This window comes from Oncorhynchus kisutch, unplaced genomic scaffold (assembly GCF_002021735.2).
Source record: "Oncorhynchus kisutch isolate 150728-3 unplaced genomic scaffold, Okis_V2 Okis05a-Okis16b_hom, whole genome shotgun sequence".
NCBI lineage: Eukaryota > Metazoa > Chordata > Actinopteri > Salmoniformes > Salmonidae > Oncorhynchus > Oncorhynchus kisutch.
The window spans coordinates 4,337,523-4,361,748 of NW_022261982.1; the positions used below are offsets into that span (position 1 = coordinate 4,337,523).

The following is a 24,226-nucleotide window of genomic DNA, read 5'->3' on the forward strand; positions in this document are numbered from 1 at the left end:
CAAAGACAGAGAGATACAGCGAGAGAGAGAGACAAAGACAGAGAGATACAGCGAGAGAGAGAGACAAAGACAGAGAGATACAGCGAGAGAGAGAGACAAAGACAGAGAGATACAGCGAGAGAGAGAGACAAAGACAGAGAGATACAGCGAGAGAGAGAGACAAAGACAGAGAGATACAGCGAGAGAGAGAGACAAAGACAGAGAGATACAGCGAGAGAGAGAGACAAAGACAGAGAGATACAGCGAGAGAGAGAGACAAAGACAGAGAGATACAGCGAGAGAGAGAGACAAAGACAGAGAGATACAGCGAGAGAGAGAGAGACAAAGACAGAGAGATACAGCGAGAGAGAGACAAGACAGAGAGATACAGCGAGAGAGAGAGACAAGACAGAGGATACAGCGAGAGAGAGAGACAAAGACAGAGAGATACAGCGAGAGACAAAGACAGAGAGATACAGCGAGAGAGAGAGACAAAGACAGAGAGATACAGCGAGAGAGAGAGACAAAGACAGAGAGATACAGCGAGAGAGAGAGACAAAGACAGAGAGATACAGCGAGAGAGAGATGTCTTTATTATTTTATAAGTGTAATGTTTATTGTTCATTTTTGATTGTTTATTTCACTTTTATTTATTATCTACCTCACTTGCTTTGGCAATGTTAACATACGTTTCCCATGCCAATAAAGCCCTAACGTTGAAATTAAATTGAGAGAGAGAGAGTCAGAGAGAGAGAGAGTCAGAGAGAGAGAGTCAGAGAGAGAGAGAGAGTCAGAGAGAGAGAGAGTCAGAGAGAGAGAGTCAGAAAGAGAGGGTGGTGCAGGGTTGTTTATTAGGTGTGTGTGTAAGAGAGAGTCAGAGAGAGAGTCAATGAGAGAGAGTCAGAGAGAGAGTCAAAGAGAGAGAGAGAGTCAGAGAGAGAGAGTCAGAAAGAGAGGGTGGTGCAGGGTTGTTTATTAAGTGTGTGTGTAAGAGAGAGAGAAAGAGATAGAAGATGAGAACGGGAGAGAGAGAGAAAGAGATAGAAGATGAGAGAGAGAGAGTCAGAGAGAGAGAGAGAGAGTCCGAGAGAGAGTCAGAAAGAGAGGGTGGTGCAGGGTTGTTTATTAAGTGCGTGTGTAAGAGAGAGAGAAAGAGAGACAATGAGAAAGGGAGAGAGAGAGAGAGAGAGAGAGAGTCAGAGAGAGAGTCAGAAAGAGAGGGTGGTGCAGGGTTGTGTATTAAGTGTGTGTGTAAGAGAGAGAGAAAGAGATAGACGATGAGAAAGGGAGAGAGAGAGAGAAAGAGTCAGAGAGAGAGTCAGAGAGAGTCAGAAAGAGAGGGTGGTGCAGGGTTGTTTATTAAGTGTGTGTGTAAGAGAGAGAGAAAGAGATGAGAAAGGGAGAGAGAGAGATAGAAGATGAGAAAGGGAGAGAGAGAGAGAGATAGAAGATGAGAAAGGGAGAGAGAGAGAGAGATAGAAGATGAGAAAGGGAGAGAGAGAGAGAGAGAGAGAGAGAAGATGAGAAAGGGAGAGAGAGAGAGATAGAAGATGAGAAAGGGAGAGAGAGAGAGAGATAGAAGATGAGAAAGGGAGAGAGAGAGAGATAGAAGATGAGAAAGGGAGAGAGAGAGAGATAGATAGAAGATGAGAAAGGGAGAGAGAGAGAGAGAGATAGAAGATGAGTAAGGGAGAGAGAGAGAGATAGAAGATGAGAAATGGAGAGAGAGAGATAGAAGATGAGAAAGGGAGAGAGAGAGAGAAGTGACAGCTGTTCCTCTCTCTACACAGAGAGAAAACACCAGAAGTCCTGGCCCAGACCATCTATGAGTGAGTGACAGCACAGTGCAGGACATTGTGACACACACGCGCATACATGCACGCACGCACGCACACACACCACACACACACACACACACACACACACACACACAGTGCTTTCAGAAAGTATTCGTAACCCTTTGACTTATCTTGTTGTGTTACAGTCTGAATTCAAAATGGATAAAAAATATATAAAATCTCACCCATCTACACACAATACACCATAATGACAAAGTGAAAATGGGTTTTTAGAAATTTTAAGCAAATTTATTGAGAATGAAATCCAGAAATATCTCATTGACATAAGTATTCAACCCCTGAGTGTTAGGCAGTGATTCCAGCTGTATTCGTGGGTCTCTAACAGCTGTATTCGTGGGTCTCTAACAGCTGTATTCTTGGGTCTCTAACAGCTGTATTCGTGGGTCTCTAACAGCTGTATTCGTGGGTCTCTAACAGCTGTATTCGTGGGTCTCTAACAGCTGTATTCGTGGGTCTCTAACAGCTGTATTCGTGGGTCTCTAACAGCTGTATTCGTGGGTCTCTAACAGCTGGATTCGTGGGTCTCTAACAGCTGTATTCGTGGGTCTCTAACAGCTGTATTCGTGGGTCTCTAACAGCTGGATTCGTGGGTCTCTAACAGCTGTATTCGTGGGTCTCTAACAGCTGTATTCGTGGGTCTCTAACAGCTGGATTCGTGGGTCTCTAACAGCTGGATTCGTGGGTCTTAACAGCTGTATTCGTGGGTCTCTAACAGCTGGATTCGTGGGTCTCTAACAGCTGTATTCGTGGGTCTTAACAGCTGTATTCGTGGGTCTCTAACAGCTGGATTCGTGGGTCTCTAACAGCTGGATTCGTGGGTCTCTAACAGCTGTATTCGTGGGTCTCTAACAGCTGGATTGTACAATATTTGCACATCATTATTTGTTCACTTCTTCAAGCTCTGTCAAGTTGGTTGTTCATCATTACTAGACAGCCATTATCAAGTCCTGCCATAGGTGTAATAATATACCACACACACACACACACACACACCTCAGTAGATGAGCCGTAGTTGTGGAAATGAGAATTAGAGATGAACCGATTTAGTAGCATAGTAATGAAAGGATAATATAACGTGGGAATAGCAGACAACTCCAGAGATCTGGGGAGGTGAGAGAGCTTTTCTTTCCTGGTTAAATGAAAGAACATTCTGGTAGACTACAATATCTACTTTATAAACTCTGGATTAAAATCCTTGCACTGAAGACACGCCCTCTCTCCTTAATCCCCCAAAAAATCAAATGAAAATATCTCCCTCTCTCAGCTGAGCAGGAGAGAGCTCCTTATTGAATAGGATGGGGGAAGGGAGGCAGCAGGAATCATAGCTCCGCCTAGTCTGGCCAGCACAGCGGAGAAGCCAGCCTCTGTGAACTGCTTGCGGAACACGGCTAGATCGGTCGTTTTCTCCCACAGAGGACGGTTCGAGGATTGCCATCACTGTTCGGAATCCGCCGTGTTTGGGGCTTTTCTAAATAACACTTGGATCTGCGATTAAAACGGCAAGAGATGAGGGAGCAGCTACGAAAGTAAGTGGGCAATGCATCTACAGAATGAATGCAGTATGGTAGATTCGGCTACTGCCTGTGTGCTGCCTGGGACAATGTGTTGGCGTGCCTAGCAAGCAGTGTACAGAGGACGCAGTGGAAAGGAGGCAGAGACAGGCTGCTTGGGTAGTGTTCACCACACAGAGGCAGAGTAAGCAGTAGCAGCCAGCAGATGTGGTGGTGTTATCTAAAGCTAAGCTAGCCAAACCCAGCAGGTGTTCGGGGGGACAGGATCCGGGGTGTTTATGGCCCTCTAGCCGGCATATCGACATGATTGTCCCGAATTCCTTCGATAATGGAGGTTTTGGAGGAGAATTCGTCAGGCAGCTTGCTTTTCAACGTTTTATTTAATTATTTCCTGTCATTATTTATTATCTGTGTGCGTTAACGGTTTTATATCATAGAATATCTCCCTGTCTTCTTCTCGCCACAGTCACTGCGTCCGTCGAGCATTCCTTCACACACACAGAGGGTAAATATCACCTTGGTGTGATAGCAAGGCTGATTTCACTGTGATTGTTTCTGCAATTTAGTGCAATTGTGCGCGCGGTATATTTGCCTATGTTTGGTGTTGTCAACCCGAGATGGGCCGTTCATTGTTTGCAGACGGCCTTATAAAAAGGTGCTGAGCTGAGCAGCGGTCAACATTTCCAATCGCCCTGTTGGTACTCAATCACAAGGGTAGTCTCTCTGGGCAATGAATGAAGAACGGATGTTCACTGTTATAATCACATAAATAAATGCATTACATTTATATGCACTGTTTATACCGTTTATAAAACATATGATTGTAGTCGTGAAATGTGTGCGAGGAATCGGGGGCGGGTGCAGATTTTTGGACAGAAATGTGACTGCAGGTTTTGTGCGTGTAATGTGTGTGTGTGGGCGCGCGTGCGTGCGTGACAAAATACAGCTCGAGCGTGAGATCCAAAACGCATCTTGCTTTTCTCTGTCTTTCTTTTCGTTCACCTCGACTTGGAAGAGTGTGATGTGCCTAGGCACGTTTGGGTATTCTTCTGTCGTTTGTGTGTGTGTGTGTGTGTATATAAGGATCATATATCAATGAGTGTGTGGATTCTGGAGGTTTATAATTCACATAAAGTGTTTGAGCAACAATAGAACTACTTGTCATTAGTAAGATACTTTTATTGCTGTGGGCTATTTCTAATACAGTGTCTGACAGCATGTATTTATAACAAATACATGTATGACAGCATGTATTTCTAATACAGTGTATGACAGCATGTATTTCTAATACAGTGTATGATAGCATGTATTTATAATAAATACATGTATGACAGCATGTATTTATAATAAATACATGTATGACAGCATGTATTTATAATACAGTGTATGATAGCATGTATTTATAATACAGTGTATGATAGCATGTATTTCTAATACAGTGTCTGACAACATGTATTTCTAATACAGTGTCTGACAGCATGTATTTCTAATACAGTGTCTGACAACATGTATTTCTAATACAGTGTCTGACAGCATGTATTTCTAATAAATACATGTATGACAGCATGTGTTTATAATACAGTGTATGACAGCATGTATGTATAATACAGTGTATGACAGCATGTATTTATAATACAGTGTCTGACAGCATGTATTTATAATACAGTGTCTGACAGCATGTATTTATAATACAGTGTCTGACAGCGTGTATTTATAATACAGTGTCTGACAGCATGTATTTATAATACAGTGTCTGACAGCGTGTATTTATAATACAGTGTATGACAGCATGTATTTATAATACAGTGTATGACAGCATGTATTTATAATACAGTGTATGACAGCATGTATTGGGGTTAAAGATTAGCTATTTTATTAATGCAAGAACCATAAATGATGCACACTTCATATTTCACATTTATGGGAAAAATGAAACCTTCTATTATCAATTATTGAGATTCCAAGTGAGTCATTCAAACATTTCTTCAAACTTGTGACAGCGTCTTCACACATATTAAGGCCTGTGTGTGTGTGTGTGTGTGTGGGTGTGTGTGTGTGTGTGTGTGGGTGTGGGTGTGGGTGTGGGTGTGGGTGTGTGTGTGTGGGTGGGTGGGTGGGTGTGTGGGTGGGTGTGTGTGTGTAGTCAAGGGTGTGTGTTTTATGAAGTAGGATAGTACATCAATTTATCCCACTGATATAACATCATTCTTACCTGAACACATTTTGAGGGTATGGTCTCTCACATGTCTATGGACGTGGTCTCTCACATGGATGTGGACATGGGTGTGGTCTCTCACATGGGTGTGGTCTCTCACATGGATGTGGTCTCTCACATGGATGTGGACATGGGTGTGGTCTCTCACATGGATGTGGACATGGGTGTGGTCTCTCACATGGATGTGGACATGGGTGTGGTCTCTCACATGGATGTGGTCTCTCACATGGATGTGGTCTCTCACATGGGTGTGGTCTCTCACATGGTTGTGGTCTCTCACATGGTTGTGGTCATGGATGTGGTCTCTCACATGGATGTGGTCTCTCACATGGGTGTGGTCTCTCACAATAGTGTGGTCTCACATGGGTGTGGTCTCTCACATGGGTGTGGTCTCTCACATGGGTGTGGTCTCTCACATGGGTGTGGTCTTCGGCTGGTGGAGCTGACTGCTAGGATGACATTTAGTTTATTTTACACACTCACTTTAAAATGACATGGTCAATTGGTTATTGCATATAAATGACTCAATAAGGACTTATCTTTCTTTGGGATTCTTTAAAACAGGAACTACTTTGTTTCCCTAAAGGCTGTTTGATCACACTAGACAATGGGAAGGTGGTCCTGTGTTCCTAGTCGTAGGAAGTAGGGGTGCTGAGGGGGTTGTAGAACTGGTAAATCACTATTTATTAAATAGTAATTGTATTTTATAATTTCACCAAATTATTGCACCAGGCCTTTATTACTCCAGTACAGTGGAGAAACCCCCCCCCCTCCCTCCATGGCAAAACATCTTCCCGCGGCCATGCTAATAGTTACCTCTCAGTCTCCATTCATACTGCATTATTACCAGGTAAATGATGCTTCACCCCACAGTGACACACTTCAAGTGTGGTTGCACCTGCAAGTACCCAAAACAAAAAGCCTTGGAAAGGTTACATCTGTGGTTCCCACCCTTTTTCGGTTACTGTTCCACCAACTGAATTCTGCTCTGCCTGGAGTACACCTGGAGTACCCCCTCATGTGCATTTTACCAGTAGGTCTATGGTCTCACGAGTCATCTCAAGTAGCCCGTGTGGAAAGGCCAAGTACCCCCAAGAGTCCTAGTACCGTCAAGAGTCCTAGTACCGTCAAGAGTCCTAGTACCCCCAAGAGTCCTAGTACCCCCAAGAGTCCTAGTACCCCCAAGAGTCCTGGTACCCCCAAGAGTCCTAGTACCCCCCAGAGTCCTAGTATCCCCGGTTGGAAACCACTTGGTTACATGATGATCTTGACACACTCCAAAAAGCAGCGGTCTAATGCATCTCAGTGCTAACAGCGACACTACAGACCCTGGTTCGAATCCAAGCTGTATCACAACCGGCCGTGATTGAGAGTCCCATAGGGCGGCGCACAATTGGCCCAGCATCGTCCGGGTTTGGCCGGTGTAGGCCGTCATTGTAAATAAGAATTTGTTCTTAACTGACTTGCCCAGTTAAATAAAATAAAAAATATGTTACATGATGATCTTGGATTAAAACAAGCTCTGGATAGTTGACAAGAGTTTCACCTCAGCAGTAGCAGCAGCAGATCCAATATGTACAACAGACAGGAAACCTACTGGATTACAGCAGACAGGAGACCTACTGGATTACAACAGACAGGAGACCTACTGGATTACAACAGACAGGAGACCTACTGGATTACAGCAGACAGGAGACCTACTGGATTACAGCAGACAGGAGACCTACTGGATTACAACAGACAGGAAACCTACTGGATTACAGCAGACAGGAGACCTACTGGATTACAGCAGACAGGAGACCTACTGGATTACAGCAGACAGGAGACCTACTGGATTACAGCAGACAGGAGACCTACTGGATTACAGCAGACAGGAGACCTACTGGATTACAGCAGACAGGAAACCTACTGGATTACAGATGGCAGACAGGAGACCTACTGGATTACAGCGGGCAGACAGGAGACCTACTGGATTACAGCGGGCAGACAGGAGACCTACTGGGTTACAGTGGGCAGACAGGAGGCCTACTGGATTACAGCTGGCAGACAGGAGACCTACTGGATTACAGCGGGCAGACAGAAGACCTACTGGGTTACAGTGGGCAGACAGGAGGCCTACTGGATTACAGTGGGCAGACAGGAGGCCTACTGGATTACAGTGGGCAGACAGGAGGCCTACTGGATTACAGCGGGCAGACAGGCAGGCAGGTCTTTCTAGTAAAAGAGGTTGACATCTCAATGAGACACAGATTCCTGGTCACAGAAAGGACACAGCATGAATAATGAATCTCTCTCTAGCTCTAGTGTGCTGCTACACACACACACACATGCTCTAGTCTCACAGTAGCTACAGTTTGCATGGCAGGTTTATTAGGATCATTACACTGCTGTTATTTTAGAGTTAGAATAGACATACCAGCTGGTTAACTGTTATTTTAGAGTTAGACTAGACATAACAGCTGGTTAACTGTTATTTTACAGTTAGACTAGACATAACAGCTGGTTAACTGTTATTTTAGAGTTAGACTAGACATACCAGCTGGTTAACTGTTATTTTAGAGTTAGACTAGACATAACAGCTAGTTAACTGTTATTTTAGAGTTAGACTAGACATAACAGCTGGTCATGTGTTCTCACATCTGTCTTGGTGTAAGGTGGTCCTCAAAACAGGGTTGGGGTCAAAAGAGCCACTTAAGCAATAAGGCACCTCGGGGGTTTGTGGTATATGGCCAATATACCACGGCTAAGGGCTGTTCTTAGGCACAACACAACGCAGAGTGCCTGGACACAGCCCTTAGCCGTGGTACATTGCCCATAGCGGTGTGTCTGTTCACACTGCTATGCTTTATCTTGGCCAGGTCGCAGTTGCAAATGAGAACTTGTTCTCAACTAGCCTACCTGGTTAAATAAAGGTGTTCTCAACTAGCCTACCTGGTTAAATAAAGGTGTTCTCAACTAGCCTACCTGGTTAAATAAAGGTGTTCTCAACTAGCCTACCTGGTTAAATAAAGGTGTTCTCAACTAGCCTACCTGGTTAAATAAAGGTGTTCTCAACTAGCCTACCTGGTTAAATAAAGGTGTTCTCAACTAGCCTACCTGGTTAAATAAAGGTGTTCTCAACTAGCCTACCTGGTTAAATAAAGGTGTTCTCAACTAGCCTACCTGGTTAAATAAAGGTGTTCTCAACTAGCCTACCTGGTTAAATAAAGGTGTTCTCAACTAGCCTACCTGGTTAAATAAAGGTGTTCTCAACTAGCCTACCTGGTTAAATAAAGGTGTTCTCAACTAGCCTACCTGGTTAAATAAAGGTGTTCTCAACTAGCCTACCTGGTTAAATAAAGGTGTTCTCAACTAGCCTACCTGGTTAAATAAAGGTGTTCTCAACTAGCCTACCTGGTTAAATAAAGGTGTTCTCAACTAGCCTACCTGGTTAAATAAAGGTGTTCTCAACTAGCCTACCTGGTTAAATAAAGGTGTTCTCAACTAGCCTACCTGGTTAAATAAAGGTGTTCTCAACTAGCCTACCTGGTTAAATAAAGGTGTTCTCAACTAGCCTACCTGGTTAAATAAAGGTGTTCTCAACTAGCCTACCTGGTTAAATAAAGGTGTTCTCAACTAGCCTACCTGGTTAAATAAAGGTGTTCTCAACTAGCCTACCTGGTTAAATAAAGGTGAAATAAAAAATTAAATATAAAAAATATACCACAAACCCCCGAGGTTCCTTATTGATATTATAAACTGGTTACCAACGTAGTTAGAGCAGTAAAAATAAATGTCATACCTGGGTATACAGTCGACTGTCAGCCAATCAGCATTCAGGCCTGGAACCAGCCAGGTTATAATTTAGAACATAGCCTATAGGCTACACTAGTCTAGAGTATTAGTAGAGTACTAGTGCAACATGAACACTCCAGCTACAGTATAGTCACTATGGAAACCATTCAGTCATTCACTCTGGCCTGGTCTTTTAATAACAATGACATGAATAAACATAGAATTGATAGAATGTTTAAAAATAGAATTGGTGAGAGGATCAGTCTCTTCCTGGAAATGCCTGCTGGGATTACTCTCCACTTCATAGTGATGTGAATGACTAGTACTGGTGTGTTTCATATTAGTGTAGACTACAAGGCCTGCCTTGTGGAAGATGTCTTTCCACCTCTATGTGACAACCTGGTTACAAGGGGGGATTGGCTAGTATCATTTTATAGAAGGCGTGGCTATGACATCATGCATATACACTGAGACACACCTTCAAGTCAAGGATGGTGTTCTGTTACTTAGCCTAAATGCTGGTGAGATAACACCATTATATAGCCAGGGTGTGCCAGCAGAAGATTTTGTTACATGCACAACCAGGTTAATCAACATACTATGGAAGGGGCCTCCCGAGTGGCGCAGCGGTCTAAGGCGTCACTACAGATCCGGGTTCGATTTTGGGCTGTGTCGCAACGGTCTAAGGCTTCACTACAGATCCGGGTTCGATCTCGGGCTGTGTCGCAGCCAGCCGCGACCGGCTCCAAGAGGCGGCGCACATTTGACCCAGCGTCGTCCGGGTTAGGGGAGGGTTTGGCCCAGCGTCGTCTGGGTTAGGGGAGGGTTTGGCCCAGCGTGGTCCGGGTTAGGGGAGGGTTTGGCCCAGCGTGGTCCGGGTTAGGGGAGGGTTTGGCCCAGCGTCGTCCGGGTTAGGGGAGGGCCTGCTGGGATGTCCTTGTACCATCGTGCGCTAGCGCCTTCTGTGGTGGCGTGGGCGTATGCACACTGACACGGTTGCCAGTTGGACGGTGTTTCCTCCATCACATTGGTAGCCACCCGTTGCCTTGATGACAGCTTTGCACACTCTTGCCATTCTCTCAACCAGCTTCATGAGATAGCCACCTGGAATGAATTTCAATTAACAGGTGTGATTTGTTAAAAGTTCATTTGTGGAATGTCTTTACTTTTTAATGTGTTTGAGCCAATCAGTTGTGTTGTTACAAGGTAGGGGTGGTATACAGAAGAGAGCCTTATTTGGTAAAAGACCAAGTCCATGTTATGGAAAGAACAGCTCAAGTAAGCAAAGAGAAACGACAGTCCATCATTACTTTAAGACATGAAGAACTTTGAAAGTTTCCTCAAGTCGCAAAAACCGAGTGATGGCGAGTGACGGAGTGCTGCATCAGATGACCTGGCCTCCACAACCACCCGACCTCAACCGAATTGAGATGGTTTGGGATGAGTTGCACCGCAGAGTGAAGGGAAAGCATCCCAACAAGTGCTCAGCATATGTGGGAACTCCTTCAAAACTGTTAGAAAAACATTCCAGATGAAACTGATTGAGAGAATGCCAAGAGTGTGCAACGCTGTCATCAAGGCAAAGGGTGGCTACTTAGAAGAATCTCATATATATATATATATATATATATATAATATATTTTGATTTGTTTAATATGCGTCCCAAATGACACCCTATTCCCTCTTGGTCAAAAGGAGTGCACAATAAAGGGTAATTTGGGACGTAACATTGACTTGACTTCTTGTCTAAGCCTTCTGACGCATCACGTCTCCACACACTTCCTCATACACTCTCTTACCCACTCCTGCTCTATTTTGGTCACACACATTTCTCCAATCTGCTTTGAGCTGGCAGCAGTGGTGAGGAGTAGGTGGGAGGATGGGAGATATAGGAGGAGAGAGGAATGGAGAGGAGGAGGTGGAAGAGAGGAGAGGAGGAAGAGAGGTGGAGGAAGAGAGGAGAGGTGGAAAAGACGAGAGGAGAGGAGGAAGAGAGGTGGAGGAGGTAATGTGGAGGAGGTAGAAGAGAGGAGAGGTGGAAGAGAGGTGGAGGAGGAGGTCATGTGGAGAAGGAGGTGGAAGAGAGGAGAGGAGGAAGAGGAGAGGTGGAGGAGGAGGTAATGTGGAGAAGGAGGTGCAAGAGAGGAGAGGAAAGGAGGAAGAGGGGAGAGGTGGAGGAGGAGGAGGTAATGTGGAGAAGGAGGTGGAAGAGAGGAAAGGAGGAAGAGAGGAAAGGAGGAAGAGAGGAGAGGTGGAGGAGAGGAAAGGAGGAAGAGAGGAGAGGTGGAGGAGGAGGTAATGTGGAGAAGGAGGTGCAAGAGAGGAGAAGAGAGGAAAGGAGGAAGAGGGGAGAGGTGGAGGAGGTGGAAGAGAGGAAAGGAGAAGAGAGGAAAGGAGGAAGAGACGAGAAGTGGAGGAGGTAATGTGGAGAAGGAGGTGGAAGAGAGGACAGGTGGAGGAGAGGAGAGAGGTAGTACTGTAACTAGTAGCTAACACTTTGGCTAGACTAAGTGATCTGACACAGAGTCACTGTAAAAGCAGGTGGAATTATATAACAGCTAGCCAGTTTTAACTTCCGCCGCACACACACACACACACACACACACACACACACACACACACACACACACACACACACACACACACACACACACACACACACACACACACACACACACACACACACACACACACACACACACTCACTCCAGTGGAGCCAGCAGCGGCTGTCCTCGTTGCCAAGGTGAGAGAGGGTCATGCTGTGAGTTTTAGTCTGAGTGGTGTTTGGAATGCAGGAACCATCACCCACTGTCTTTACTGTCTTCCCTGGTCCCTTTACCCTGCTTCACCCCACAGGACCCATCACTGTCTTCCCTGGTCCCTTTACCCTGCTTCACCCTACAGGACCCATCACTGTCTTCCCTGGTCCCTTTACCCTGCTTCACCCCATAGGACCCATCACTGTCTTCCCTGGTCCCTTTACCCTGCTTCACCCCACAGGACCCATAACTGTCTTCCCTGGTCCCTTTACCCTGCTTCACCCCACAGGACCCATCACTGTCTTCCCTGGTCCCTTTACCCTGCTTCACCCCACAGGACCCATCACTGTCTTCCCTGGTCCCTTTACCCTGCTTCACCCCACAGGACCCATCACTGTCTTCCCTGGTCCCTTTACCCTGCTTCACCCCACAGGACCCATCACTGTCTTCCCTGGTCCCTTTACCCTGCTTCACCCCACAGGACCCATCACTGTCTTCCCTGGTCCCTTTACCCTGCTTCACCCCACAGGACCCATCACTGTCTTCACTGTCTTCCCTGGTCCCTTCACCCTGCTTCACCCCATAGGACCCATCACTGTCTTCCCTGGTCCCTTTACCCTGCTTCACCCCACAGGACCCATCACTGTCTTCCCTGGTCCCTTTACCCTGCTTCACCCCACAGGACCCATCACTGTCTTCCCTGGTCCCTTTACCCTGCTTCACCCCACAGGACCCATCACTGTCTTCCCTGGTCCCTTTACCCTGCTTCACCCCACAGGACCCATCACTTTCTTCACTGTCTTCCCTGGTCCCTTCACCCTGCTTCACCCCATAGGACCCATCACTGTCTTCCCTGGTCCCTTTACCCTGCTTCACCCCACAGGACCATCACTGTCTTCCCTGGTCCCTTTACCCTGCTTCACCCCACAGGACCCATCACTGTCTTCCCTGGTCCCTTTACCCTGCTTCACCCCACAGGGCCCATCACTGTCTTCCCTGGTCCCTTTACCCTGCTTCACCTCACAGGACCCATCACTGTCTTTACTGTCTTCCCTGGTCCCTTCACCCTGCTTCACCCTACAGGACCCATCACTGTCTTCCCTGGTCCCTTTACCCTGCTTCACCTCACAGGACCCATCACTGTCTTCCCTGGTCCCTTTACCCTGCTTCACCCCACAGGACATCACTGTCTTCCCTGGTCCCTTTACCCTGCTTCACCTCACAGGACCATCACTGTCTTCCCTGGTCCCTTTACCCTGCTTCACCTCACAGGACCCATCACTGTCTTCCCTGGTCCCTTTACCCTGCTTCACCTCACAGGACCCATCACTGTCTTCCCTGGTCCCTTTACCCTGCTTCACCTCACAGGACCATCACTGTCTTCCCTGGTCCCTTTACCCTGCTTCACCTTGCTTCACCCCACACACACAATCAGGTGTACACGGCGTCACATGTGATATAACCCCTTTGTGTACTCTTTGCAGTCAACACGTCCCTTGCGCTGTGTGTGTGTGTATATTCAGGCACGTGGACAGATAGGGCTCTACCTGAGCAGAGCACATGCCCCTTTGCCCTTCCAATCTCCAAAGTGTCCTTTTGGGTGGTGGTAGAAATTCACACACTGATATTTGTTTGTTGTATACATGTTGTTGTTCTGAGCTCACTGCCTGTAAGTCGTCGTGGTAACTGTAGCATATGGTAGGATTATTCTAGTAAATAAGACTGAAGCCTTTGAGACTAAGGGATTTTTATTTGTGTCATTTAATTTGCCTTTAAGATGTGTCCCTCTATTGCTTCTATGGAACTAAATGATCAAAGTCATAATTGCTTAACGAGCTGTTGCAGGAAAACCTTTTTGGACCCCAAAGTATCTGTGCACGGGCCAGGTTGTATTGACCTCTTTATTCTCCTGACCTCTCCTTCAGCCACCAGACACAGACAACATGCTGGGACCATCCCAAGATGGCCGACCTCTACCAGTCTCTGGGTAAGAGGTCTACATACAGTGGACCAACAGACAAATTGAACCTTTGTCAAGTAGGACCTATTTCAGATGTACTTGATTAGGTTTGCCCTGTATAGGGTTGCAAAACTCAGTCAACTTTCAATAAATTCCCTGTTTTCCAAAAACATCCCGGTTGGATTTCCTGCTCATTCCCTTCTGATTCCGGGAATCCTCCAACCAGGATTTCGGGAAAATCAGAGAATTTATTGAAAGTTTCCGGAGTTTTGCAACCCTAGCTCTTTACAAGTGTATTGGACCAATAGTGTGAGCGAGCGACATCAAGTCCAGTAGCAGGACCAATGGCTGGTTCTGGATGGAGATACACTGTGTTTAGTTTTACTGTCTCTCCATGCGTCTCTGCAGCCGACCTGAACAACGTGCGTTTCTCAGCCTACCGGACAGCCATGAAGCTGAGACGCCTGCAGAAAGCTCTGTGTCGTAAGTCTAACCCTCTCACAGTGTCACCGCCCTCCATCCCTCCCTCATCTCAACCTCTCCTCTCCTCTCTCATCTCAACTCCCTCCCTCATCTCCTCCACTCCTCTCTCCATCATCTCATCCTCTCCTCTCTCCCCTCCCTCATCCTCTCCCCTCCCTCATCTCAACTCCCTCCCTCATCTCCTCCACTCCTCTCTCCTCCTCCATCATCTCATCCTCTCCTCTCTCCCCTCCCTCATCCTCCCCTCCATCTCTCCCTCATCTCCTCTCTCCTCCATCCCTCCCTCATCTCATCCTCTCCTCTCTCCCCTCCCTCATCTCAACTCAACTCCCTCCCTCCTCTCCTCTCCAGTGGACCTCCTGGGTATGCCCGCAGCGTGTGAGGTCTTTGAGCAGCATGGCCTGAAGCAGAATGAGCATCTGATGGACATCATGCAGGTGATGACGTGTCTGACCAGCCTCTATGAGAAACTGGACCAGCAGCATGGGAACCTGGTCAACGTCCCGCTGTGTGTCGACATGTGTCTCAACTGGCTGCTCAATGTTTATGACACGTACGTATAGGACACACACAACACTCACGACACGTCCCTAACGACACGTACTTAACGACACGCCCCTAACAACACGTACTTAACGACACGTCCCTAACGACACGTACCTAACGACACGTACTTAACGACACGTACTTAACCTGTTGCGACGAGCAATCCTGTATCCGGGAGCGTAATTATAGCCTCAAGCTCATTACCATAACGCAACGTTAACTATTCATGAAAATTGCAAATGAAATGAAATAAATATATTGGCTCACAAGCTTAGCCTTTTGTTAACAACACTGTCATCTCAGATTTTCAAAAAATGCTTTTCAACCATAGCTACACAAGCATTTGTGTAAGAGTATTGATAGCTAGCATAGCATTAAGCCTAGCATTCAGCAGGCAACATTTTCACAAAAACAAGAAAAGCATTCAAATAAAATAATTTACCTTTGAAGAACTTCGGATGTTTTCAATGATGAGACTCTCAGTTAGATAGCAAATGTTCAGTTTTCCCAAAAATATTATTTGTGTAGGAGAAATCGCTCCGTTTTGTTCATCACGTTTGGCTAAGAAAACCCCCCGAAAATTCAGTCATTACAACGCAAACTTTTTTCCAAATTAGCTCCATAATATCGACAGAAACATGGCAAACGTTGTTTAGAATCAATCCTCAAGGTGTTTTTCACATATCTATTCGATGATAAATCACTCGTTGCAGTTTGGTTTCTCCTCTGTTCAAAATGGAAAAATGCACGCACCTGGAGATTACGCAATAGTTTCGACGGAGGACACCGGGCGGACACCTGGTAAATGTAGTCTCTTATGGTCAATCTTCCAATGATATGCCTACAAATACGTCACAATGCTGCAAACACCTTGGGGAAACGACAGAAAGTGGAGGCTCATTCCTTGCGCATTCACAGCCATATAAGGAGACATTGGAACACAGCGCCTCCAAAATCTGGCTCACTTCCTGTATGAAATTTCATCTTGGTTTCGCCTGTAGCATTAGTTCTGTGGCACTCACAGACAATATCTTTGCAGTTTTGGAAACGTCAGTGTTTTCTTTCCAAAGCTGTCAATTACATGCATAGTCGAGAATCTTTTCGTGACAAAATATCTTGTTTAAAACGGGAACGTTTTTCATCCAAAAATGAAATACTGCCCCCCGAGGTTCAAGAGGTTAACGACACGTCCATAACGACATGTCCCTATCGACACGTACTTAAAACTTCTTAGGGTTGAAATCCCGTTAACGGGATCGATATGACAACAGCCAGTGAAAGTGCAGGGCGCCAAATTCAAAACAACAGAAATCTCATAATTAAAATTTCTCAAATATACATGTATCTTATAGCGTTTTAAAGGTAGTCTTGTTGTTAATCCCACCACAGTGTCCGATTTCAAATAGGCTTTACAGCGAAAGCACCACAAACGGTTATGTTAGGTCACAAAAAAGCACAAAGTCACAAAAAGCACAAATAGATAAAATTAATCACTAACCTTTGATGATCTTCATCAGATGACACTCATATGACTTCATGTTACACAATACATGTATGTTTTGTTTGATAAAGTTCATATTTATATTAAAAAAATCTCAGTATACATTGGCGCGTTACGTTCACTAGTTCCAAAAACATCCGGTGATATTGCAGAGAGCCATTTAAAAAAAAAATTACATTCATTTTTTAGAAATACTCATTATAAATGTCGGCTCCACAACACAGTAGAAGCCTCATTCAAATTTCTAAAGACGGTTGACATCTAGTGGAAGTGCAACTTGATCAATATCCCACTGTGTATTCAATAGGGGCTGGGTTGAAAATCGACCAACCTCAGATTTCTCACTTCCTGTTTGGATTTCTTCTCAGGTTTTTGCCTTCCATATGAGTTCAGTTATACTCACAGACATCATTCAAACAGTTTTAGAAACTTCAGAGTGTTTTCTATCGAATACTAATAATACTATGCATATATTAGCAACTGGGACTGAGGAGCAGTCCGTTTACTCTGGGCACCTTATTCATCCAAGCTACTCAATACTGCCCCTGCAGCCATAAGAAGTTTTAACGACACGTACTTAACGACACGTCCCTATCGACACGTACTTAACGACACGTCCCTATCGACACGTACTTAACGACACGTCCCTAACGACACGTACTTAACGACACGTCCCTATCGACACGTCCCTAACGACACGTATTTAACGACACGTTCCTATCGACACGTACTTAACGACACGTCCCTATCGACACGTCCCTATCGACACATTTCCCTATCGACACGTACTTAACGACACGTCCCTATCGACACGTCCCTATCGACACGTACTTAACAACACGCCCCTATCGACACGTACTTAACGAAACGTACTTAACGACACGTACTTAACGACACGTCCCTAACGACACGTACTTAACGACACGTCCCTAACGACACGTACTTAACGACACGTCCCTAACGACACGTACTTAACAACACGTCCCTAACGACACGTCCCTAACTACACTGATTGATGAGTATCTGATTGATTTATATGATTGATTGACATGATTGATTGACATGATTGATTTACATGATTGATTGACATATGATATATTGATATGATTGATTGATCTAATTTATTGATATGATTGATTGGTTTCACAGAGGAAGAAGTGGAAAAATCAGAACTCTGTCCTTCAAAACCGGCATCATCTCACTCTGCAAAGCACACCTGGAGGACAAATACAGATGTAAGTAGTGACTGATCTATATATTACCACACCTGGAGGACAAATACAGATGTAAGTAGTGACTGATCTATATATTACCTCACCTGGAGGACAAATACAGATGTAAGTAGTGACTGATCTATATATTACCTCACCTGCCAGTATCCATGTGGTCTAGTCTGTTAGTATAACTAGTATAACTAGTATATAGAGACAGTATCCATGTGGTCTAGTCTGTTAGTATAACTAGTATATAGAGACAGTATCCATGTGGTCTAGTCTGTTAGTATGTTAGTATAACTAGTGTATAGAGACAGTATCCATGTGGTCTAGTCTGTTAGTATAAATAGTATAACTAATATATAGAGACAGTATCCATGTGGTCTAGTCTGTTAGTATAACTAGTATAACTAGTATATAGAGACAGTATCCATGTGGTCTAGTCTGTTAGTATAAATAGTATAACTAATATATAGAGACAGTATCCATGTGGTCTAGTCTGTTAGTATAACTAGTATAACTAGTATATAGAGACAGTATCCATGTGGTCTAGTCTGTTAGTATAACTAGTATAACTAGTGTATAGAGACAGTATCCATGTGGTCTAGTCTGTTAGTATAAATAGTATAACTAGTGTATAGAGACAGTATCCATGTGGTCTAGTCTGTTAGTATAACTAGTATATAGAGACAGCATCCATGTGGTCTAGTCTGTTAGTATAACTAGTATATAGAGACAGTATCCATGTGGTCTAGTCTGTTAGTATAACTAGTATAACTAGTATATAGAGACAGTATCCATGTGGTCTAGTATGTTAGTATAACTAGTATAACTAGTATATAGAGACAGTATCCATGTGGTCTAGTCTGTTAGTATAACTAGTATATAGAGACAGTATCCATGTGGTCTAGTCTGTTAGTATAACTAGTATATAGAGACAGTATCCATGTGGTCTAGTCTGTTAGTATAACTAGTATAACTAGTATATAGAGACAGTATCCATGTGGTCAAGTCTGTTAGTATAACTAGTATAACTAGTATATAGAGACAGTATCCATGTGGTCAAGTCTGTTAGTATAACTAGTATAACTAATATATAGAGACAGTATCCATGTGGTCTAGTCTGTTAGTATAACTAGTATATAGAGACAGTATCCATGTGGTCTAGTCTGTTAGTATAACTAGTATATAGAGACAGTATCCATGTGGTCTAGTCTGTTAGTATGTTAGTATAACTAGTATATAGAGACAGTATCCATGTGGTCTAGTATGTTAGTATGTTAGTATGTATCTCTTGACTTGGGTATTTACCTCCCTCCCTCTCTCCCTCCCCCACCTCTACCAGTCCTGTTCCGCCAGGTAGCCAGTGCAACAGGGTTCTGTGACCAGCGGAGGCTGGGTCTTCTCCTCCATGATTCCATCCAGATCCCCCGTCAGCTGGGAGAGGTGGCCTCCTTCGGGGGCTCCAACATCGAGCCCAGCGTCCGCAGCTGCTTCCAGTTTGTATGTGAAGCTAGTAGCTGTGGTCCTCGCTATGCACACACACACACACACACACACAGACGCACATACACACATGCACTCACTCACGCACACATGCTTACACACACACACATACATACCCACATGCAAACAACGTACATATAACATACAGGCGTATAAACTACCTCACATTCCACACTACTGTGCTAAGCACATTCTGCAGATCACATGCATTTAATGGGTAACCATTCTGTGCACTGTGGGAAAATGTCTGACAAAGTGTCTCTTTAGGTAGAGAGAGTCATTTGCTGTTAATCAGTAGGTCTATACATTGTACTCTGAAAATACCATACAAAGAAATATTATAATAAAAAATAGGAATAAAGAAGGACATCAGACAGGACTGCTGGGAAGATCTGAGTTGGAATCATCTTTCTAGATGATCCACAGCAGCCAATTTAGCCAAAGTACATCTGTTAGCCTGCTAGCTATGTTAGCCAAATAACACATGTTAGCCTGCTAGCTATGTTAGCCAAAGAACATATGTTAGCCTGCTAGCTATGTTAGCCAAAGAACATATGTTAACCTACTAGCTATGTTAGCCAAAGTACATATGTTAGCCTGCTAGCTAGGTTAGCCAAATAACACATGTTAGCCTGCTAGCTATGAATGCCAAAGTACATATGTTAGCCTGCTAGCTAGGTTAGCCAAAGTACATATTTTTTAGCCTGATATCTATGTTAGCCTGCTAGCTATAGCCTAATGAAACAACATATTGAATGTGTTAGCCAGAGTATATATGTTAGCCTGGTGGCTATGTTAGCCAAAGTACATCTGTTAGCCTTCTAGCTATAGTGAATCACCATACCGAATGTGTTAGCCACAGTACATCTGTTACCCTGCTGTCTATGTTAGCCAAAGTACATCTGTTAGCCTGCTAGCTATAGTGAATCACCATACCGAATGTGTTAGCCACAGTAAATCTATTACTCTATGGTGATCTGTAATCTATGGTCCATCTGTCAGCCAGTGGAAATAACTTCTCTACAGTCATCACTGCATCAGTACCCAGCAGTAAATATGTCCATGGGACAATATGTAGAGAGGAATGGAAAACCCCTGGAGAAAACAGTAGCCTGAGAGTTTGTAGTTCAGTATTATTTTAAACTTGTTTGTTCTAGTGTAATATAACCCTTTATACATAACTTATACATATTTAGACTGTAAAACCCACTGGTTTGTCCTGTTAGTCAAACCATGTTATGTATTGTACTTCCTGTCTAACAGGCCAATAACAAGCCAGAGCTGGAGGCTGCTATGTTCCTGATTGGTTATGTATTGTACTTCCTGTCTAACAGGCCAATAACAAGCCAGAGCTGGAAGCTGCTATGTTCCTGATTGGTTATGTATTGTACTTCCTGTCTAACAGGCCAATAACAAGCCAGAGCTGGAAGCTGCTATGTTCCTGATTGGTTATGTATTGTACTTCCTGTCTAACAGGCCAATAACAAGCCAGAGCTGGAAGCTGCTATATTCCTGATTGGTTATGTATTGTACTTCCTGTCTAACAGGCCAATAACAAGCCAGAGCTGGAAGCTGCTATGTTCCTGATTGGTTATGTATTGTACTTCCTGTCTAACAGGCCAATAACAAGCCAGAGCTGGAGGCTGCTATGTTCCTGATTGGTTATGTATTGTACTTCCTGTCTAACAGGCCAATAACAAGCCAGAGCTGGAGGCTGCTATGTTCCTGATTGGTTATGTATTGTACTTCCTGTCTAACAGGCCAATAACAAGCCAGAGCTGGAGGCTGCTATGTTCCTGATTGGTTATGTATTGTACTTCCTGTCTAACAGGCCAATAACAAGCCAGAGCTGGAGGCTGCTATGTTCCTGATTGGTTATGTATTGTACTTCCTGTCTAACAGGCCAATAACAAGCCAGAGCTGGAAGCTGCTATGTTCCTGGACTGGATGCGTCTGGAGCCTCAGTCGATGGTGTGGCTGCCTGTCTTACACCGTGTGGCGGCTGCTGAGACGGCCAAACACCAGGCCAAGTGTAACATCTGCAAGGAGTGTCCTATCATCGGCTTCAGGTAGACAGACAGACAGAGACAGACAGACAGACAGCCTCTCTGTGTAACCTCTGTCCCCGTCTGCCTCTCTCTGTGTAACCTCTGTCCCTGTCTGCCTCTCTCTGTGTAACCTCTGTCTCTGTCTGCCTCTCTCTGTGTAACCTCTGTCCCTGTCTGCCTCTCTCTCTGTGTAACCTCTGTCCCCGTCTGCCTCTCTGTGTAACCTCTGTCTCTGTCTGCCTCTCTCTGTGTGTAACCTCTGTCCCTGTCTGCCTCTCTCTGTGTAACCTCGTCCCTGTCTGCCTCTCTCTGTGTGTAACCTCTGTCCCTGTCTGCCTCTCTTTGTGTAACCTCTGTCCCCGTCTGCCTCTCTCTGTGTAACCCCTGCCCTGTCTGCCTCTCTCTATGTAACATCTCTCTGTGTAACCTCTGTCCCTGTCTGCCTCTCTCTGTGTAACCTCTGTCCCTGTCTGCCTCTCTCTGTGTAACCTCTGTCCCCGTCTGCCTCTCTCTGTGTAACCTCTGTCCCTGTCTGCCCCTCTCTGTGTAACCTCTGTCCCTATCTGCCTCTCTCTCTGTAACCTCTGTCCCTGTCTGCCTCTCTCTGTGTGTAACCTCTGTCCCTGTCTGCCTCTCTCTGTGTAACCTCTGTCCCTGTCTGCCTCTCTCTGTGTAACCTCTGTCCCCGTCTGCCTCTCTCTGTGTAACCCCTGCCCTGTCTGCCTCTCTCTATGTAACATCTCTCTGTGTAACCTCTGTCCCTGTCTGCCTCTCTCTGTGTAACCTCTGACCCTGTCTGCCTCTCTCTGTGTGTAACCTCTGTCCCTGTCTGCCTCTCTCTGTGTAACCTCTGTCCCCGTCTGCCTCTCTCTGTGTAACCTCTGTCCCTGTCTGCCTCTCTCTGTGTAACCTCTGTCCCTATCTGCCTCTCTCTCTGTAACCTCTGTCCCTGTCTGCCTCTCTCTGTGTGTAACCTCTGTCCCTGTCTGTCTCTCTCTGTGTAACCTCTGTCCCTGTCTGTCTCTCTCTGTGTAACCTCTGTCCCTGTCTGTCTCTCTCTGTGTAACCTCTGTCCCTGTGTCTGCCTCTCTCTGTGTAACCTCTGTCCCTGTGTCTGCCTCTCTCTGTGTAACCTCTGTCCCTGTGTCTGCCTCTCTCTGTGTAACCTCTGTCCCTGTGTCTGCCTCTCTCTGTGTAACCTCTGTCCCTGTGTCTGCCTCTCTCTGTGTAACCTCTGTCCCCGTCTGCCTCTCTTCATCAGGTACCGAAGCTTAAAGCATTTTAACTATGACATCTGCCAAAGCTGCTTCTTCTCTGGTCGTGTGGCTAAGGGACACAAGATGCAATACCCCATGGTGGAGTACTGTACACCGGTATGTATACACAGTGTGGGTGTGGGTACATGTGTGTGTGTGGGGGGGGGGGGGTACATGTGTGTGTGTGTGTGTGTGTGTGTGGGTACATGTGTGTGTACATGTGTGTGTGTGTGTGTGTGTGTGTGTGTGGGTACATGTGTGTGTGTGGGGGGGGTACATGTGTGTGTGTGGGGGGGGGTACATGTGTGTGTGTGTGGGTACATGTGTGTGTGTGTGTGTGTGTGTGTGTGTGGGTACATGTGTGTGTGTGGTGGTGTATTTCTGACAGGGTAAATGAATCCCTGTATTTGCTCCATGAACCTGTAAAGATGAAGTCAGTGTGTCTCTTTCCTCCCAGTTGAATGTGGTTGTCAGACAGTTAAACCCACTTCACAACAGTCACATCAACCTGAATCAACATGTATGGTTCCATTCACCAGGGCCCACTGCTGAAAGTAGGCTGTGTGTGTGTGTGTGTGTGTGTGTGTGTGTGTGTGTGTGTGTGTGTGTGTGTGTGTGTGTGTCATTGTGTGGGTGTGGCAGAGTGTGTGTGTGTGTCATTGTGTGGGTGTGGCAGAGTGTGTGTGTGTGTGTCATTGTGTGGGCGTCTGTGTCTATGTGTGTGTTTATGTGTGTCTGTGTGTTTGGGTGTGTCACTGTGTGGGTGTCTGTGTCTATGTGTGTGTTTATGTGTGTCTGTGTGTTTGGGTGTGTCACTGTGTGGGTGTCTGTGTCTATGTGTGTGTTTATGTGTGTCTGTGTGTTTGGGTGTGTCACTGTGTGTTGTGGATCTGTAGACTAGGACTGTGAACAAGGGGTCTTTGTTCTGTGTCTGTGTGTTTCAGACTACGTCAGGGGAGGATGTGAGGGACTTTGCCAAGGTACTGAAAAACAAATTCAGGACCAAGCGATACTTCGCTAAGCACCCCCGTATGGGCTACCTCCCTGTGCAGACCATCCTGGAGGGGGACAACCTGGAGACGTGAGTCCTGACACACACACACACACACACACACACACACACACACACACACACACAGGGACAGTACAGGGCTGGTTTAGGTCTAACATCTGGCCTAAGGGACAGGACAGGGGCTGGTTTAGGTCTAACATCTGGCCTAAGGGACAGGGTCTGGTTTAGGTCTAACATCTGGCCTAAGGGACAGGACAGGGTCTGGTTTAGGTCTAACATCTGGCCTAAGGGACAGGACAGGGTCTGGTTTAGGTCTAACATCTGGCCTAAGGGACAGGACAGGGGCTGGTTTAGGTCTAACATCTGGCCTAAGGGACAGGACAGGGTCTGGTTTAGGTCTAACATCTGGCCTAAAGGACAGGACTGGGGCTGGTTTAGGTCTAACATCTGGCCTAAGGGACAGGACAGGGGCTGGTTTAGGTCTAACATCTGGCCTAAGGGACAGGACAGGGGCTGGTTTAGGTCTAACATCTGGCCTAAGGGACAGGGGCTGGTTTAGGTCTAACATCTGGCCTAAGGGACAGGGTCTGGTTTAGGTCTAAC

At 45.5% G+C, this 24,226-nt stretch overlaps 1 protein-coding gene across 1 annotated transcript in view; it reads left to right on the forward strand.

Annotated features, from left to right (window-relative positions):
* Positions 1-24,226, forward strand: part of LOC109877047 (dystrophin-like) — a 244,760-nt gene that overhangs the window by 195,130 nt on the left and 25,404 nt on the right. Inside the window, 8 exon segments of the mRNA XM_031813663.1 lie at positions 14,023-14,084; positions 14,466-14,540; positions 14,892-15,093; positions 17,737-17,822; positions 19,147-19,304; positions 21,210-21,376; positions 22,617-22,728; positions 23,556-23,692. Coding sequence (XP_031669523.1) covers positions 14,023-14,084; positions 14,466-14,540; positions 14,892-15,093; positions 17,737-17,822; positions 19,147-19,304; positions 21,210-21,376; positions 22,617-22,728; positions 23,556-23,692 — 999 coding nt within the window.